Source organism: Rhinolophus sinicus, chromosome 5 (assembly GCF_057876585.1).
Source record: "Rhinolophus sinicus isolate RSI-liver-muscle chromosome 5, RSI-T2T, whole genome shotgun sequence".
In the NCBI taxonomy this organism is placed as follows: Eukaryota; Metazoa; Chordata; class Mammalia; order Chiroptera; family Rhinolophidae; genus Rhinolophus; species Rhinolophus sinicus.
Window position 1 is genome coordinate 31,255,909 of NC_142505.1, and position 20,411 is coordinate 31,276,319.

General features: G+C 36.1%; 1 protein-coding gene across 1 annotated transcript in view; it reads right to left on the reverse strand.

Moving 5' to 3' along the window:
• PIK3R4 (phosphoinositide-3-kinase regulatory subunit 4) overlaps positions 1-20,351 on the reverse strand; it is a 59,734-nt gene extending 39,383 nt beyond the window's left edge. Inside the window, exons 1-6 of the mRNA XM_019725969.3 lie at positions 19,831-20,351; positions 18,342-19,125; positions 10,582-10,715; positions 8,484-9,066; positions 5,278-5,412; positions 3,457-3,678 (exon numbers count right to left, since the gene is read on the reverse strand). Of these exons, the coding sequence (XP_019581528.3) occupies positions 3,457-3,678; positions 5,278-5,412; positions 8,484-9,066; positions 10,582-10,715; positions 18,342-19,074 (1,807 nt within the window). The 5' untranslated portion in view covers positions 19,075-19,125; positions 19,831-20,351. The remainder of the gene's footprint in view (positions 1-3,456; positions 3,679-5,277; positions 5,413-8,483; positions 9,067-10,581; positions 10,716-18,341; positions 19,126-19,830) is intronic.
• Between the last annotated feature and the right edge of the window lie 60 nt (positions 20,352-20,411).

Consider the following 20,411-nt stretch of genomic DNA (forward strand, 5'->3'; position numbering starts at 1 on the left):
CAAATATTTCTTTATAAATTTTGGATAAATTTTAAATTTACAAAAGCATATTTTCCCTATAAATGAAAAATAATTTTAGAATTTTTTTCTATAATAAGAGGAAAAAAATGCTATCTAATATTCTAGTGGATTATATTTAGGAAATTTACAAACTGAAATGTATAGTGAGCTAAGACAGCGCAAAAGATTTTGGAAAAGAAGTGTGGCATCTGGGGAACTTATCCTACCCGATACAAGTATTAATAATAAATACATAATAATTAAAATATAAGAATTGAGAGTATAATATTGAGTACAAGATTAAGAAATCAAGGAAATAGAATAGATACCCAGAAAATTGACCCTAAAAGACATAAGCATACAACAGATGACAATAGAAGCTTCACAAATCAATGGGAAAAAAATGAAGTATTTAATAAATATTATTAGAAAAATGGTTATATTTCTGAGGAAAATTTAGATTTTACTTCACACCACAGCCCAAAATAAAGATCAGTTAAGCAGTTAAGTACAAAAAATAAAGCATTTTAAAAAAAAGACACGCACCCAACAGAGATTAGTACCCTAATTCTGGAATGGGAAAAGCCTTTAGGCACAAAAGTAAAAAAAACCACAAAGTAAAGATCAAATAAATTTACAACATAAAAATTATTTAAAAAAACATAAAAATAATTAAGTTATTTGAGAAAAATTTTTGCCATTGAAATAAGTTATTTAATGTTCTTAAGGTGTATATATACATACATACATACATACATACATACATACATACGGCTAAAAAATATCAACAAGCATTAACACCATTAGAAAAAATGGGCCAAAATAATACATTAAAAATTCATAGAATAAGATGAATAAGTAATCAACAGGAGAAAGTTTTGACAATTACATGATTTCACTTTTATGTGGAATCAAAAAAACAAAAATGAATAAACAAAAAATAGAAACAGACACATAGAGAGAACAAGCTGATGGTTGCCAAAGGAGAGGAACGGGAATTGTTTTTTAAAGTGTTAATAAAAAAAGAAAACACATGAGAAAGTTTTTCACCTTCACTAATAAGCAAAGAAATACACTAATCAAAACAAGGTATCACTTTACCCTACCAACAGGCAAAGGTTAATTGAAGCCTGTTCCATACTGGAAGTATGCAGTAGTCAAATAAGGCTGTTCAGAGTGGGAAATACAATCTTTTTGAAAAGCTTTGTCAAGATTTTTAAAAATACATTCATATTGTTTAACCCAGTAATTAAAATTCCAGACTTGTAGCCTGAGAAAATAATCAGAAACAGATACTTACATAAAAAATTATCTATATGATAGAAAAAAATTTAAATAATTTAAATGTTGAACAGAAGAGTTAAATAAATTTTGGTGAAGCTATATAATGGAGTATTTTGATCTATTAAATATGGTTTCAAAGAATTTTTATTGACATGAGAAAAAGCTTAGAATATACATTACTGGAAAAAAGTTCAAGAAATAATAAAATAAGATTGAGAAGTAATATATAGACACATAGCACTTACGTACCAGGCACTATTACATATGTTAAATCATTTTATCTTTACAACAACCAATGAACAACCAATAGATAGGGATTATTATTCTTCCCATCTTAGATAGGGAAACTAAGGTACAAAAGAGATTAATGATTTCTCCAAAACCACAAAAAGTACGTGACAAAACCAGAGATTAAACCCAACAATCTGGCTCTAGAATGCCTACTTTTAACCAGTACCCAACAGCGCCTCTCAGCGTGTATGACAGAACCAAATAGATGCGATGGAAAGAGAAGGAGAAAACCCACAGGGAAAAAAACACCAAAGCATTAATAGAGATTGTACATGGGTTATGGGTTGTAGGATTAAACATGATTTGTTTTCTTCTTGGTTTCTTATTTTCCAAATTTTCTACAGTAAGCATGTATTACTTTTATAAACAAACAAAAAATCAATGAAAATTATTTTAAATGAAAAAAGTTACATAAAAGCATGTTTTAAAATACACATGAATTTGCCAATAAATGAAAAGTTCTAAGAACCACCATTTCCCAAGAAAAGGAATAAAAATAAAATTATTTGAAAAAAGAACAAAGATGTGAGAAGCAAAGTATACTGAATTCAGGAACTGAGTTAGACAGAGTCTGAGACGCTAGACTGAACTGAATCAATAAAATAATGCAAAAACAAAAAAACTAAAGATGCTGGAAAAGAGGAGGTACAGTAATCTTTGGTAATAACAAAGCAAGACCAGCAGGCAATTTCAAAGCTTTTCAAAAGTAGGCAGTACGCTTTTCTCCAAAACATTATGAGAGCATTTGCAGAAATATTAATACTGTTGCCGTATGAGTTTCCTTCCTTTTTTTATTTTTTAGGAAAAACATCCAAAGGCAAACCTTTTAGCAGTTACTTTCCCATATTATTGAGAACCAAAGTCTAAACCCTATAGTTTTCAGCTACTACGTGATAAAGTATGAATACCAGTGAAACTTTCCAATGTGTAGGAGTCTTTAAACCTTTTGAGTTTAACACACGAGCTATTATGATCATGTCTAAATTGATATAAAAAAGGTTAGTGGGTAATCATAATAGCATGGCTTTAGTATATAGTATTTCATAATTGACTAAATCTAAAATTAAAAAGATAGTACAATCAGATGGAAAGGAATCAGTTATTATTCAAAAAGAAAAATATTAAATCCTTTATCAAAAGTGACAACCGACTCAAAATAAAGTCCACTTTATGTCTAATTTTGAATCTAAATGTAATAGGAGTCATGCAGATAAAATATATCTTTCCTCTTTAGATAAATCTGAAAATCAAGAATTGCAACATTTTGAAAAATAGAGTGCAAAAAGCTACTTAGTTTTTCAAATTTTCAGTGTACACAAAGCAACCCGTGTTAATTTTCTAATTATGCTGATTTTCAATTATAATTATACTCTAACCGTTATTTTCTGATTGTAAAAGCTATGTTTACTGTAGAAAATTTGACAAACACAGGAAAATATATAGAAAACGATTACCTACAATCCCAGCCCCATATAACCACTATTCACACCAAATATATTCCAGCCTTTATAAATATGTATGATTTGTCTCTGTTACCTTTACACAACTGGAATCATACTTTAAGTAGATCTACAACCTACTTCAGTCACTTTAATAATATTTCATGATGCTCTCCCATGTCATTAAATATTCTTTTAAAAAAGTTTTTAATGACCACGTGGTATTCCTTCATATGGATGTATCACAGTTTAATTAACCAATGCTTTGATCAACTAAGATACTTCTATCATCCAAAAGCAGTATGATGACAGACAGAAATACTAGGAACTCATTTCATTATTAATAAAATTTGGTAGTACTGTCACCTTTCAGATTGCACGGAAGTATTTGTTTGAGAAGATAATTTAAAATCTTAAGGATGAATTAAAAAAAACAACATACCAACTATACTATCAAAAAAAGCTCCACGTAGATGCCAATCATTCTTATCATTTAGGAAAGTAATCATGTGGGACAATAAAACATCATTGGCTTTCTGACGTCCAAAGAATACACACAGCCGTGTTATTCCATTTTCCATTAAAGTTTGCTTCACGATATTTTCAGGGTCACTTAGCAAGGTGACAACTTTCTGCTGCACCATTTCATGTAAGGCTTGGAGCTCTAAAACAAAAAAAAAAGTAAAGATAGGTTCAATTCTTTTTTCCTCTATACATATAGACCCCACTTTTTTCTTACTCCTTGGAGAAATGGAATGAAGACAGAAGCCACCATAGAAAGTCTACAGTAACTAAGTTTTTCCACTATTCAAAGCTTTGAAGGATACAATAGATGGGAAACTGAAATATGAAACTGAAAAACATCCTAATAAGGTGATGCCACAAGTATTACTATCTCACTAATCAAATAGCTCTATTTATGAAGCTCAAGGAGAAAACTATGGGGAAGCAGTGGAAAGGCAATCATCCTGCTGCAATAAGATCAACCTAATCAAGGACTTGAAAATACTAGACTGGTTCAGGATATAATCCGATGGTACAGGGCAATACTTTTAGAAAGCATTTTTAAGTATCAATTTGTTGTATTTCAGAAAGCCAGAAAATACACTGCAGGTCTTGTCAAGGCTAAATCTGGCCACTGCCTTCTTCTCTGACCTTATCTCCTACTCACCCTCCCCTTTTCATTTATTTATTTACTTAGCTGTCTGTCTTTCCCTTACTAAAATGTAAGCTCAAGAGCAGGGATCTTTTGTCTCACTCACTCCAGTATCCCAGTGCTTAGAGCAGGCACAAAATTGCCTAATGCACAGCCATGTTTCACAATTAGCCAATGGCTAAATGAATGAGAGCAGAGGCCACTACTGATGCAGCCACTGTCAAGGGAAACGGCAGTCTGATACGCAAAATTATATGTCCACATTAAGAAAAATTTCAGATTAACTCCCAAAAAGTTTTGACACCTAACTTCATTATCTAAAAATGTCCAATTACCTGGTTATAGAACATAAAATAGTATTATTTTCTAAGTAATTCCACGGAAAAAGTGAGAATTTCCTTTCTGATACATCCTTCTGTAAGTTCAAAATTATTTCATTGTCTTCAACTGCAGATAATTATTCTGTCTAAAAATGATGTCATTTTAACAAGTAACAGAGCCATTACAGTTGTCTACAGCTTAAAATATGAAAACTATGTTTCTCTAGTTTTTCTCAACTAGAAATACCTTGAAACAGATCTAAGCATATTATCTCATTTCTAAATCTTGAACTCAATCAATACTAACTAAAGGCCTGTTAAGAGCTGGATGGATGTAAAGGAACTTAAGACAGAACTCTGACCTCAAAGAGTTTACCATCACATCTGTTCCTTTACAGTAAAAGGAATGGGTTTTGATAGATAGTATGAAATAAACAGTTTACAATAAAGGATACTCATAATATTCACATAAGGAGAGGAGGTTTCAATTCTTTAGCTATGATGTTTCCATTTTTTACCTGATAAGAATATAATTCAGCTAGCCTTACTGTTGACACAATTCTGGCTGCAAATCAATTAAGCTTACAATCTGTGGCAAAAGGCTGATCATTTTCTGGCTAGATAACAGTGTTCGAGAACAGAGAGAACCATCAGAAAACAGGGACCCTTCTCATCCATACACCTGGTATTCTTTCATCTTACATGAAAATTACAAATAATGTATTGAAAGTTCACGTTAGCAGTTCATTCTAAGTAACAAGAAATCTATAAGAGAAAACCATACTACCTGTGTCATAATTTCCATTGGGATGTGTCACTTCATCTATTTCTTCACTATTTGGGTCATTTTCCATATTGAGATTTTTTAATTGTACTAATTCCAGAAATCTCAAAGCTGTTTCTGCCAGCAGAGCTATGTTTTCTATAAAAGGAAGAAAAACTGTAATTATAATCTTAATGTTTATAACTTTTCCTCCCTAATTCTTTATACATAAAAATAATAATCATAAAACTAAGGGGAAAAAGTAGAACTTTTCAATTTAGCACTTAACCTAATCATATTTTAGTGACAAATTTCATAACTATCCCCAAACTACCAGTTTTAATAATGAAACTTATGTATCTTTAAAAATATATAATAACTCAAAATATTGCTCTCAAATCTATTGAGGCAAAAAAAAAAGTAATCCTTCTATGGCGACCTACTCTTTCAACATGTCTGATATTAGACTAACAAACATTCCCATGATAATAACAGATCAAGCTGGGCTTTGCAATCACACAGACGTTGGCTCAAAACCCTGCCCCTTATTAGTTGGCTGCTTAACCAATCTAAGTCTCAGTTTCCTCACACGTAAATGAGTCACATCTACTTCAAAGAGCCATTACCAAACTGAATCAACCATTGTTGGATTGCTTTACAAGTGATACGCTGAAGTTCTTGGTGAACCAAAGTGTGAGACTGTGCAGTTGTATTTTTTCCTTTTTCTGTCTGATAATCTATTAAGACTATCTGATACTCCTTACCACTGTGAAAGTACCTTCTTCTAATTTCTGCTGTATCATATGCTATTAATTATATCTACTCTATTGCTTATACCATCTTCTTCCTTCCATTTTTATTTATTCCTGTCTCTCCCTTCCTTCTCTCCCACTTCTGTGCTTCTTAACATATGACCATACCAGCCAGACTCCACTCTTTTCCTTCTTAGCAGTGAACAGCACTGAACATAAAGTTTAACTACATTATTTTATTGATTCTAAGACTCACTTTTTCCATCTCAAATTGAGATGCATCTTGCAATAGCTGAGATTTTTGAGTCTACTGAATATAGTTATTCCTTTCATCTTGGAGTCCCCCTCCGCACCCCTCCCAGTTTCAACACTGTTCTGAACAGAACAAAATTTACCTCTAAGTAAGCAAGATACCAATACCCCGTAATCCTTGCTCACCCTAAAGATGGAGAAATTCTGGGACATCCTCTGATAAAATTCAAAATTCTAGATGAATATCCCCACTTTAATGAATATATCTTTATTAGGAAAAGTCTCTTACTTTTCAATGAACCTCTAAAATCTAAGTATATCTATGCTTATTTCTCCATTTAAGGTCATAAACCACAAAGCACTTGAAAGTGTACACAAGACACAAATCTATACTAGCATCTGAGTTAAAAAAGAATATTGTAAAAGAAATTTAAAAACTGATTTTAAACTTTATAATTACTGGCATGTGTGGTTTAATTATATTTAACCTCACAAGTACAAATAGATTTCTGGCTCTATACAAAAAGGCAGCTTTATCATGCTCCAAGCCACGACAAAGGGACACTGTAAGGTACTGGCACTAACCCTGGACTCTCATCATAAAGAACCAGAAGACCAAAGAAATGCAGGGTTGCTTCAAAATCAAGGTCTAGATCAGCAACTCTGAAAAATGAGAAAGAATTAGACCACATACATTCGGGTCATGTTTTTTAACCTTTCCCATTCCCAATTTCCTCACTTGAAAACTGAAGGTACATATATATAACATATGCACTGCTCAAGGTTGTTGCAAGGAGTTAGTGGTAGTAGATATATATATACATATAGATCTTAGAATCTATATATTTTAGGATCTAGAATTTATCTTAGAATCTATGTATCTCTTGCAAGTAACCCTTACAACAACCTTGAGCAGTAGATACCCTGACACATGGCAGGTTTTCCAATAAATAGTATCATTATTTTTATATTATGACTGTTAGTAATTGAATGTCAATATGTTAATGTGGTACCTATACATCAGAACCTTACCTAATTAACATAATTGAGAACAGACCAAGATATATACTGGGCCAAAAGCACGTCATGAAACTCTAAAGATACAGCTTGTTTTTAAAACCTATAAACTTTTCTTTTACTTAATTTTATCTAACTCTATTATTTATATTTCCCAAGTGAATTATAAATATATTTTGTTACAAATGACAAACTCAGACATATCTTAAAGAAATCCTGGATATTCTAGGCCTAAAGTTCATACCTACACAATTATGGAAACTAGAAACCATACATAAATAAATAGGCAGATAGATAAAAATAAGTAAGTTATATAAAGGAAAAAAGTAAAAACCAACCACCACCAATCACTTTGTGGATGTGCCTAGCAACCAGGCCAGACAGAGTCCAAAGACCAATTTTCACATGTTCCATTAAAATACAGACAAATTGTAAAATGAATAAACTAAGCAAGTATCTTTCAAAAAAGTGACATCATCACCACACATTATGTACTATTTACAAAGACTTAAAACAGACTCCCTGATAGCTATCAGATTACATCTTAGAAATGAATTATGGACTTATGTAAATGTTTCAATGACATTTCTATGAAAAAAGCATTCAGAATTAATCTGGGGAGCCAAAAACATGAATCTGTATCACGTGATTTTATGAGTGAGAATTACAAGTAAAACACGTAGGTGTGTAACACAACACACCCACCTCATCACAGAGAAGCCACACATCCTGAGCACCATATTAACTAAAAGGACCTTAAAATTCAGTAAATTAGTAAGTGACATTCTTTCAACACAAAATTAACCCAGCAAAATAAATCGTGTTCAACAATAGATCGCTGTTAAAGATCCTAAACTTGATACTGAAACAAGTTTATTTGTTCAGAGGAACTTTATAAAGGCCTAAAGACACTAACTCAAAAGCACATACTTGTAAACATAAATCTTACTTCCAATTAAATGTAATACCCCAGTAAAATTCTGTATTATATTCTTTTCACTTGACAACTCAGATCGCTTCAAAAATCAGAGTACACACAAAAGTTGAGTCCCAGGAACAGATTAGCTATAAATACTACTAAAATGTACACAAATAATTCAAGGATCAAAGTAAACTCTTGGAATTCCCAAAGAAATCCGAGAAACAAGAGGTATTATAGTCACTAACTTCCAAAATGTGAGTGGCTATTCTTGCACAATAATCTCTTACCAGCATAGGCTAGTCTAACAATAGTAGCATCGTCTTGGGCTAAGTGAGCTATGCCCGGCAGGATATATTCCGGATAGATATTGACATCATTGCGAGGAACCTCTTTGACAAGAGCTAGAACTTTGGTCAATGTCCTTAAGGCTTCGGCTCTCACTCTAGGAACAGAGTCATTGCTAAAATGCAAAAGATATGGTGTAATCCGATCCAAAAGAATTTCTACACTCAATCGTGGGGCCAAATGGAGAATCAATTCCAAAGCAGCAAGTTTGGAATCACAGTACTTAAGGGTCTGCAGACAGGATGTGATAACAGACACCAAGATGACCAGCCCATTTTCCTTCGGCTCTCCTTCTGCTCTTTCCGGCAGGTCATGTCCACAGAGATTGTGAATGATGTTGCCCAAATCCTTCCGTATCACCAGGATGCGCTCATCTGCAGAAAGAAACGTTTCCTTTGCAAACTGGGCCATGTAGGGCTGAAGGAAAGTGTAAAATATTTCAGGAAAGGCATTGCCACGCTGCTGCTTCAAGTAGTCTTCTGCCTCTAACCGCTTTTCCGGCTCACGGTGAATCATCTGAGTTACCTATACCAAGGGGAAACAGGGAGTGAAAAATAGATTTGGGAACAGCAAATGAAACCAGATGAAAGCTTACAAGGGCATCTTACACGTGATTTAAAGGATTTTTGAGAAGGTACTTCTCAATCTCTGCCCTTCAAACTACTTTCAGAACCCGACTGCTGAGTAACATGTGACTCTACTATTGTCCTAAAAAGCAACAAGAAATTACATACTAACATATTACAGACAGCCCAGACACATAGGGAAGAGGTACGTCCTGTTCAACATTCCCCGTTTATTAAGACGGGGGAATAATATGATGCTGCCCACAACTCAAGGATGCTTAAACTTTTGTCAGCAGGAGATACCACTGAGAATCTGAGGGAGCCAATGGGATTTTCTCTATAGAAAAATGGATACACACGATTTTTGCTTACAAAGCTACACACAATTCTGAGAAGAATCACAGAACCCCTGAAATCTATTTCCGTATCAGGGTTTTGGTTTAGAGCCATATATTCACAAGTCCAAGGGCACACACAGTTTTAGTGCAGCTCTAGGACCTGGTCAAAAAGGGAATTGGAGGTTTAAATTTTTCAAGTAGTGTGAAAGAGATGTTAAATCCTACAAACACTAGAAATGATACAACCTAATTAGAATTTATCTTATGTTTTCTAACATCATAAGGAATTTTTTTTCAATACACCAAGCATAGTTTAATCATTCCTAGACCCTCACAGTATACCAGTCATTATTTAAACACTTAAAATATCAAAAAAATATATCAAGTTTTTTGAGCTTTCTGTTTATATTCTAAATAGGAGCCTTGCATTGAACTTGGGGGAATCAAATGTACTAGAAAAGAGGAAACGTGACTTTTGAAAGAATACTTCCAATATGCCATATGCATTTCATGACTCAGAGTCATCATCATAAACATCAGCTTCCTATACTGACTGGCTTTAAAAAGATCCCCTCAATCAGTGATGTGTATAAATGGCTTATTGACCTCCCACAGAATTCCTCATATCTGTTCTACTATACGAATTTGTGACTCTGTATCTCCCCTCCTAGAACTGCCCTGGAGTCAAGGGAGGTATACAAAGCCAGTTGCTTCTTTATATGAAACAGCCCTACGCTGCTGTATTACATTCAAGTTGATGTTCCCTACTGCCTTCACGTTAGATATGTCTTATCATTTCTTACCAGCAAGCTCTATCCTGGACAAACTCTCTAACCCCGAGGCACCTCCTTACTTTCTTCTAAATCTACCCAAAGCAGAGCTAAAGATTATTAAGGGAAGATGGGTGCGCGTGTGTATGTGTATAAACAAATTGAGTCAAATGAGCTCTGTGTCCGAGAAGGGGAAAAAAATTGTACATTTCTCCGTAACAAAGTAAAAACAATAAGCTGTTTGTATTAGTCTATAGGGCTTTATTGCTTTGTTCCAAATTTGTAATATTCCAGACAGCAGATGACCAATGCACAAGAACATAATTCTATTAAATTCTTTATGGCAAATAATTGTAGCATAGTTACCAAATCTCTGATACTGCGATCTTCAATTTTATTTAGCACTTGTTCAGGGAAAAACTGTCCATTTCTATAAGCCAAAAGTTGAGAGAGATCAAATAGTGGTACACCTTCTGTAAAAAGCTCAGCTATCACGCAACCTGGAAAATAGCAGACATAATTCCATTAAAATATGAAATGCAAGATATCATTAACATAGATGCAGAATTCAGAGAATTCAAAAAACTCAAAATGTGAAACCCAGGAGCAGCCGGTTAGCTCAGTTGGTTAGAGCGCGGTGCTCTTACAACAAGGTTGCCGGTTCGATCCCCACATGGGCCACTGTGAGCTGCGCCCTCCACAACTAGACTGAAACAACTACTTTACTTGGAGCTGATGGGTCCTGGAAAAACACACTTAAAATAAACAAAAGTTTAAAAAAAAAAAAGAGATAGAAATTAAAAAAAAAAAGTGAAACCCAAAGTAAACTGAATTAAAAATTTTAATATACAACCACAATCAAGAAAGACAGGGAAAATGTTTATTGCCTAATCATCAGTTTCTAAAAGAATAAAGTCAAAAAACGCACACTCAATTTTTCGACATTGCCATTTGCGACAACATGGATGTATCTTGAGATTATTATACTAAGCGAAATAAGTCGGATAGAAAAAGTCGAGAACTATATGATTTCACTGATATGTGGTATATAAAACTGAAAACAACAAAGGAACAAGACAAACAAATGAAGAAACAAAAACTCACAGACACAGACAATAGTTTAGTGGTTACCAGAGGGTAAGGAGGGAGGGAAGTGGTAGATGAGGGTAAAAGGGATCAAATATATGGTGATGGAAGCAGAACTGGCTCTGGGTGGTGAACACAATGTGATATATAGATGATGTATTATAGAATTGCATACCTGAAACCTACGTAACTTTACTCATAATTGTCACCCCAATAAACTTTAATGAAAATAAATGAAAACTAAAATTACTTCCTACTTCTATAATTTAAAATGAATGTGTGTATAAACACATAGATTTAGAGATAAATAGATTAAAAGATTAAAAGTCCCTAGAAATACAGTGGCTTTTTTCTTAAGTATGGAGTAACAGACATTAAGTTCATAAGGAACTACTGGAAGTCATAGCTGACAATTCATTTATTCATCATTAACAAAAAAGTTATTAGGCGTCTACTATACACTAGGCTCTCGTAGTGCATAAAAACAGATAAAATCCCTGTCCCCATGAAAGAAGGGAGACATAAACTAGTGAACAAACACAAATATAAAATTAGAAATGCTAAGAAGCGTGGCTATAAGACTAGAGAGGGAAGGAGAGACAACCCAATCAATTTTGCACTTATATAATCTTCAAACAAGGAATAAAAAAAGTATTTGCATTCCCAAAAGGACCAAGCTGTTTCATTCAATTATTATATAACACGCATTTAACAAGTCTTAAAGAGATCCTTAAATAACCTTAGCTCACAGCCTTTGCATTTATTATCAGGTCCTTCTGCCTGGAATGCTATTGCCCCAAGTATCCACATGGCTTGTAACTCTGCCTCCTTCAGATCTTTAACCAAATGTCATTTTAGCAGTAAGAGTTTCCTTGACTGCCCAGTTTAAAACTGCAAGCCCCTCAACCACAATTATCCCATACTTCTCAACCTGGCACATTCCCTTTCCCCTTTTCTGGCTGTTTTTCCCCCACAGCATCAACTACCAAATTATACATTTTAAACATTTATTTCTTTATTATATACCCACTAGAACGTGAACTCCATGAGGAAGGGATTTTTGTCTATTTTATTCACTAAAAAGTCTCCATCAACTAAGACAACAATAAACACTCAGTAAGTTTCTTAAATTAATGTCTATCTATATAGTGTCAAGTTTTAGAATAAGAGACTTAAAAATACCTCTTAAAAACATCATAACCAAGAAAATAGAACTGAACAATGCTATGAACCAGCTGGATCTAACAGACATCAAAGGAACACTCACCTAGCAACAGAATACAAAACCCTCCTTAAGTACACATGAAACACTCCAGATTAGACCATATGCTAGGCCATAAAACAAGCCTCACTAAGTCGAAAAGAACTGAAATCATACAAATTATGTTCTTTAAACCATAACGGAATGAAATAAGAAATCAGTAACTGAAGAAAATTTGAAAAATTCACAAATATGTAGGAATTAAACACACTACTAAATAACCAATGCATCAAAGGGAAATTAGAAAATATAACATACAAAAATATGAGGAAATATATAACTATATAACTATAAACATCCATATTCAAAAGGAGAAACTCAAAACAATAACCTAACGTGCATGTTAAGAAACGAAAAAAGTAAACTGAAATCAAAGCAAACAGAAGGAAGGGAACAATAAAGACTGGGGTGGAAAAAGGACCCTACTACCACCTGGACAGAAATGAAAAGAACTGTAAGAGCATATGTTGAACACCTGGGTGACAACAAATTAGATAACCTAAATGAAATGGACAGATTCCTAGAAGTAGATTACCAAATCTGACTTAAAAAGAAATAGAAAATCTGGATAAGCCATATAAGTAAAGAGGTTGAATTGGTTATGAAAAACTTCCCACAACGAAAAGCCTAAGCCAAGAGGCCTTATGCCTTAACAGGTGAATTCCATCAAATGTTAAAGGGCTTAACACCCATCCTTCACAAATTCTCCCAAAAAATAGAAAAGGAGGGAACACCTCCCAATTCATTCTATGATGCCAATATTACCTTTATAGGAAATCAGATCAAGACATCATGAGAAAACTACAGACCAATATCCTTGATGGACATACCCGTTAAAAATCCTCCAAAAATACTAGCAAACTGATTGCAGGAATGAACAGGATTAATTAACTGATTGCAGGAATCCACACCAATAACAAAGAAATAAAAGAGGGGAAACGGGAGACACCTGAGTATCGTAGAATGCTGAGGGCCTACTGGTAAATGTGGAGGGAATACTGGAGTTGGAAAATCATCATTTTACAACCATCGCAGTAAAGGTTGGATCAGGCAAGAATCAATGGATGCCAAATCAAGGAGGAAACGGTGATGACTGGCAGGATATTTGCATGGTCTTAAAGTTTCTTCCCACAGGTTGCTCATTAGTTACAAGGAATTTTTTCCAAAAGTAACTATAAAGGGGAGAAACTGGGCAAGACCTTGACCATCAGATACCATTTGCCTGCAGAGGTGATACCGTGACAACACATCCTCACCTATATACTATTTCTACTGAGAATGAATAACCTGAATGTAATCACAAGGAAACAACAGACAAACCCCAAATGAACAACATTCTATTAAAAAAAGAAAGTGGTGGGATGGCACACACACACCGTGCATGCAAAAGCTGGTGAAAACTGAGTAAGGTCTCCTCTAGTTAACAGTAATGCACCAATGTTGATTCCTGATTTTGATATGGTACTAGTCATGTGATATGTCACCACTGAGGGAAGCTAGGGGAAGGGTTCTTCACAATTTTTGCAGCTTCCTTTGAGTCTATCATTTAAAACTAAAAAGTATAAAAGTAATTTTTAAAAATTTAAGGGGAGAGGTATTCTTCAAAAAATGTCCATGTCATAATTACAAAGAAAGGCTGTGGAAATGTTATAGATTAAAGGAGGCTAAAGAGACATGACAACGAAATGTAGTATCTGACTCTAGACTGGGTTCTGTCCTGGAGCAAGAAATATGCTCTAAGGGACATTGTTGAATCAAATACAAAATTAGAATAAAAAATGTAAACTACTGTACTCATGTTAAATTTGCTGTAGTTGATAAGTACAACATGAAACTACGTAAGTGTTTATAAGAGACTATCCCTAATCTTAGGAATATACACTGAAGTATTTAGGAGTAAAGGGCCATGATGTATGTAACTTATTCAGGAAAAAATCATGGCAGTGTAGGGGGTGGGAGGGGCGTGAGGGGGAGTGCAGAGAAAAGGTACAAATAAAGCGATAGGAGCAAAATATTAACAACAGGTGACTCTGGGTAAAGGATATATTGGTATTCTAGGTACTATTTTTCTTTCTGCAAGTTTGCAAGTTTTTAAGGTTTATAAGTTTGAAATTATTTCCAAATAAAAAGTGTCCCCCCTCCCAAATTCAAATGTTGAAGGCAGCATCTTATGACTGTACTTGGAGAGAGGGCCTTTAGGGAGGTAATTAAGGTTAAATGAGGTCATAAAGGTGGGACTCTAATCCATTATGGCCGGTGTCCTCAGAAGAAGGGACACCAGGGAAAAGGCATGTGAGAACACCAAGAAGAGGCGGCTATATATAACCAAGGAGAGTGACCTCAAGAGAAACCAACCCTGCTGGCTTCCTGATCTTGGATTTCCAGCCTCCAGAAACTGGAGAAATAAATTTCTGTGTAAGCTCTCCAGCCTGGGGTATTTTGTCATGGCAGCCCTAGCTAACTAATACAGAGGTGCATAAAGGGTTTTTTCCTTGCAGCTTTATAATGTTATTGTAGGAGTGTTATTGGGTGGTACTTGACTATGGAACACGTTATTCATCTTGTCTCTATCATGACTGAGTCCTTCTTATCATTCAGATGTCTGCTCAAATGGTATGTTCTCAGAGAGGCCTTACCTGACCATTTTATCTAAAGTAGTCCCTTACCAGCCTTTGTCATACTTTGTTATAGCATTTATCACTAACCAAGATTAACTTTCTTATTTACTTGCTTAGTCTATCTCTTCCCCACTAGAAAAGCTCCATGAAGGCAAAAACTTTTGTCAGTCTTGTTTATAGCTGTATTCCCAACATCTACACAACACAGTGCCTACACATAATCAAGACTCAAATGTTTGTCAACCGAATGAATGAAAAATCTCCAGCAAAAAAAAAAAGCTCTACCCATGTATGTGACCAGAGACAGAAATATATACACTTCTCCCAAACAAGCAGCCGGGAACCATGGACAGATATGCATCAAGATGGGAAAAGTAACATTCAAACCCCAAAGAGCCTAAATCAAATCTCAGGAGCCATGGGAGTTGGACAGATCCCCTCCACCTCTTTCAAAGGAATGAAAGGGCCTATCTTTAGCCAAAATAATGTAGGGCTCTTTAGTCTGGAAAAACAAATGCTGAGTAAGAATTTTGTTGAAGTTTACAAAACTATAATGTGCACAGAAAGGACAAATATAAACTCTTCATCAAGCCCTGAAATTTTAAAACTGTAACAAACTTCCAGTTATAAAATAAATAAGTCATGGGGTAGAATGTACGGCATGATGACTATAGTTAGTGAAACTGTATATTGCATGATTGAAAGCTGCTAAGAGAGATTTTAAAAGTTCTCATCACAAGAAAAAATGTTTTGCAACTATGTACGATGCCAGATGTTAACGACTTATTGTGGTGATCATTTCATAATATATACAAATGGGGAATCATTATGTTGTACACCTGAAACTAACAAAATGGTCTATGGCAATTATACCTCAAAAAAAAAAAAAAAAAAAAAAAAAACAACTATAAATGATCCCCTGAAACTAGAAAGTGGTCACATTTCTGAGCTAACGGAGTTCTAGTTACTGAACAGTAAGTTTAAAATGTAGACATGGTTCAATAACAATTTAGATAAATTCACTAATCAAGAAAGTTGGGACTCTGATGAATTACATTTCTACTTGTTATATCTACAGCATTGAGGCTAACCCTATCTTATCAAAAAACGCTCGGTATTATCTTGGGACACATATTAGTGAGCTGAATGGACCAACAGAGGTACAATCCTGTGTAATAAGTCTCATCCATTCGCTCCCCCTAGATAAAATATACTTCTTCATTAAGTTACTTTTCCTAAGTAACCTAAAATACAGCTTAATTTATGTTTTCTTTGTAGTAAACCTACAGGTGAGAAAAAGATTAAACCCAACCTTTGCAAAATTTACAAAAAATGGCTCTGCTGCCAGAGTTCATACGGTATTCCTCAGGATACCATCCTCAGCCCACTGCTCCTCCCAGAAGTTCACACCTGAATCATGGCCCAAGCTCATGTGGCCTGTATATGTGAAATGATGAATATGAATGTGTGGTACTTTTTTCCAGTTAAGGAGGCCACTAACTTCATCAAATTCTTTAAGGAGATCCAAAAAAGCTTAAGAATCACTTCTCTACAAACTCTCCCTGGCTACAAACTCATTCCCTTGGCTACAATTACAACCTCTATTTCCTGATAACTACCTAATCTCCATCTCCATCCCACATGTCTACGCCCCACGCCTTTATAACCAACTGCCTGTTACACATCTTCTCCGGGAAATCCCCCAGACACCCTCAACTCCACATCTCTAATACAGACGCCATCTTCCTACCCCTACCTGTTCCTGCACCAGTCTCTCCTAGCTCAGTGACCAGCAGAACATCCGCCCGGATTCCCAGGCAGGGGGTGGGGAGGGGGGAAGTTATGGGGAAAGTGTGGGGGCTGTTCTTGACTTTCTCCTCCAAACAATCACTAAGTCCTAACAATTCTACCTACTAAGTATCTCTTATGCATTACAGTTGACCCTTGAACAACACAGGTTTGAATTGCACGGGCCCACTTAGACACAGATTTTTTGTGATATATTAGAAAATTTGGGGGAGATTTTCAACAATTTGAAAAAACTCACAGACCAATCTTACGATTTTTCTTAACATTTTCTTTTCTCTAGCTTACTATAATGTAAAAATAGAGTATATAATACTGTAACACAAAAAATATGTGTTAATTGACTGTTTATGTTATTGGTCAACAGGAGGCTATTAGTAATTAAGTCTTGGGAACTCAAAAGTTACCTTTGGATTTTCAACTGCACCGGGGGTCGGTGCCCCTCACCCCTGCATCGTTTAAGGGTCAATTATGCTTTGCTCCCTCTCCAACTGTCACAACTTTAAGCCAGTCAGGATTGTGTCTTACCTGGACTGTGGCAATTTACTACAATGCAGTTTTCGGGTCTCTCCAGTGTAGCTCCCCAGCAATCCACTCTCCACGCTAGTCAGTGTTTTGTCTAAAACACGTACCTGACGATGTCTCGAAAGACTAGCATGGGCACGCCAGACCCTTTCTGACCTGGGCCTTGCTTACCTCACACCCTACATTCCAGATAGATATACTAACCTACTTACAGTGCCCTAATAAATCAGGGCATCATGCTCGAGTCTTTTAGTCTTTGTATGAGCAACACACTCTGCTTTAAAACAAACTCCCCTTACCATAGCTAGCTCCCAGTCATCTTCCAGGTTTGTTTAAATATAATCCTTCCAATAAAGAGGCCTTTCCTGATCCTGCCTCTGTACCGTACCATCACCACCATGGAGATTAATTTAAGTATCTACATGTTCCTGTAACGGGACCCTATGCTTATCACCACCACAGCAAGCCACTGTGCACTGAAATGTCCTTTCTCAATACCGTATCTATCTCCCTATTAAAGTGTAAGCACTTTGAAAAGAGGGACATAATTATCCATCTATGTCTCTAGGGCTTAAAACAGTGCCTGACACATACAGAAGAATCCAAGTATTTCTTAAAATGTTTGAATGAATGAACTGCTCTTGCATTTTCCAAGCACTTAAGAATGTCCAATGAAAGAATGCTGCATGTATCTGAAATACTGTATGAGCACATACAAAGAAATTAATTTTTCAACATATGGAGATTTTTTTTAAAAGCTATGTTTCTATGTTCAAGAGTTAAAATAAATGCACACAAACTCCCTTAGGAAATTTGACAGACCCAAATACCTGCTGAAAAGATGTCCATTGCTCGCTTCAACTCTCCTCTTGTTCTCTGATTACTATTTAAGTCTACAAGTGGAGTGGAAGGATCCCTCATATATTCTAACTCAGTGGAAAACAATCCACCATCAACAAAACGTTCAGGAGCAATATAACAAGTTCTTCTCCGTGAAGTGTCAAAGAAATAGTTGAAATCTGCTGGGTTGTCCTCCGGAAGGTAAGTGGGTTTAAAACTGGCAAAATCAGTTAGAAGGACCCAGTTCCAACTGGTGACCATGACATTCTCAGTCTTGATGTCACCATGACGGACTCCAGATTTGTGTGCTTGGTCCACAGCTGTCAGAATCTGGAAAGCGATCCAACGCTTCTCAATGTTATTTAAGAACGGACGGGTACTGATGCGATCGTAGAGGTTGTCCCGCACATACTGCCTAAACAGCATGGCTGCTTTCTCAGATGCTTTTTCTGCTGCTTTCTGGAAAGGTAGACAGTTCTGTGCAGAATGAAGCCTGATTTTCAGTTCCTCCAGCTCTTGTTTATAGCTGGTTAATGGCAATGTGGGATCCTGAATTGCAAAGACTTTCACAACCACCAGGCCTTCTCGATGCTTTGCTCGAGCAACTTTAAAAAACCGAGTACTCCCCAGGCTCTTATCATATTCAAAGTCATGGATGTCTGAGAAATAACTCTCCACAGAAAGGATCTGGGAAGGAGCAATGCCAGCAAGCTGATTTCCCATAATGGCAGCAAGCACTTCTGGGTCAGTAAGTTAGGATACAACACCTATTTTCTTTAAAAAGACAAAGGAAAAAGAAACAAGCAATGAAACACAACTCTTTATTTGATCTCTTCCTAAAAGATATATGCACCACATTTCTCTTCCACTGAGAGCATTGTACCTACCCTTCTAGGAAGCCTCTAAATTTCGGACATTTATCTAAAAAGAGCTTGTTATTTTATGTTGTCTTTTCTAGGAGCTGAACTGTATTTAAATAGGCCCCTTCAATATAGTTGAAAATGTTAAAATGCGTATTTTCTGATATTTAAAATTACTAAGTCTTTACTAAATGTTTGGTATTGTGCTTGGGGTTATGAGAGTCAAAACAGTACTTCATAACCCAGTCTTTGTCCAAGAAGAACTTGTAGTCACGGCCATAGGACACAAACACATTAAAAAGTTAAAACTGATTTAAGAATGGCCTAATATTAATACAAATAGGTCACTGAACTCCTCAAAGATCAGGCTAACATCCAAAAAATCAATTATCTCCTGGGCCTTTGCAAACTAATTCTAGTGTGCATTCCCACCCAGCTAACAGAAGACACAAAGTTGTCTGGTTTGCAACGACATGGGAGAACCCTTGGTAGGGATGTTAATGAGAAGTAAACCAAAATACACACTTGCCAAACACAGCTCAGGGTTCTCCTAGCTCAGATATTTCAGGAAATAAAGACACATATACACACACGGCCATGCGCACATATAAACATTTACCCCAGGACTGCGGAAAGTGTCACAAGTCGGTCACTAGCTCACACTGAGGACATGGTGGGCCACTTCAGGGTCTGAGCTGGGAAGAAGGCGGGTGAGTCTTCTATCTGAGAGGTCTTCCTTCAAAGGCAGGAGGCGAAACGCTGGGGGAGGGACACAGACAGTCCCAATCTCCAGGAATCCTGGCGGTCCGCGGGGGAGAAGTGGGAAAGCTCACAGGGCCGCTGCAGACAGATGAAGCCGGGCTGAAGAGCCTGCACCGAGACACAGGGAGTTGCCCCCGCCAGCCCCCTACTATGCCCTAAGGGCCATACGTTCTCGGGCCTGGCCTTCCACTCCCGCGGACCTCTGGACCCTCGAGGCCCGCTACACTCCTCGAGGGCCTCGCCACCTGGCAGGGAGGTGGAAATCGGGACAGACAGAGAGGCCGCCAGTTCCAGAAAAATACTTTTTCAGCTCTGCACACACCGCAAACACCGAACTCCCGGGAAAGCCGCCGGCTCTGATTTCACTTCCTGCCGCGGAGCGGAAGTTACGAACGAGTGAGGCTTGAGGAAGAGCACCAAACGGGCGCGGGTTGCTAG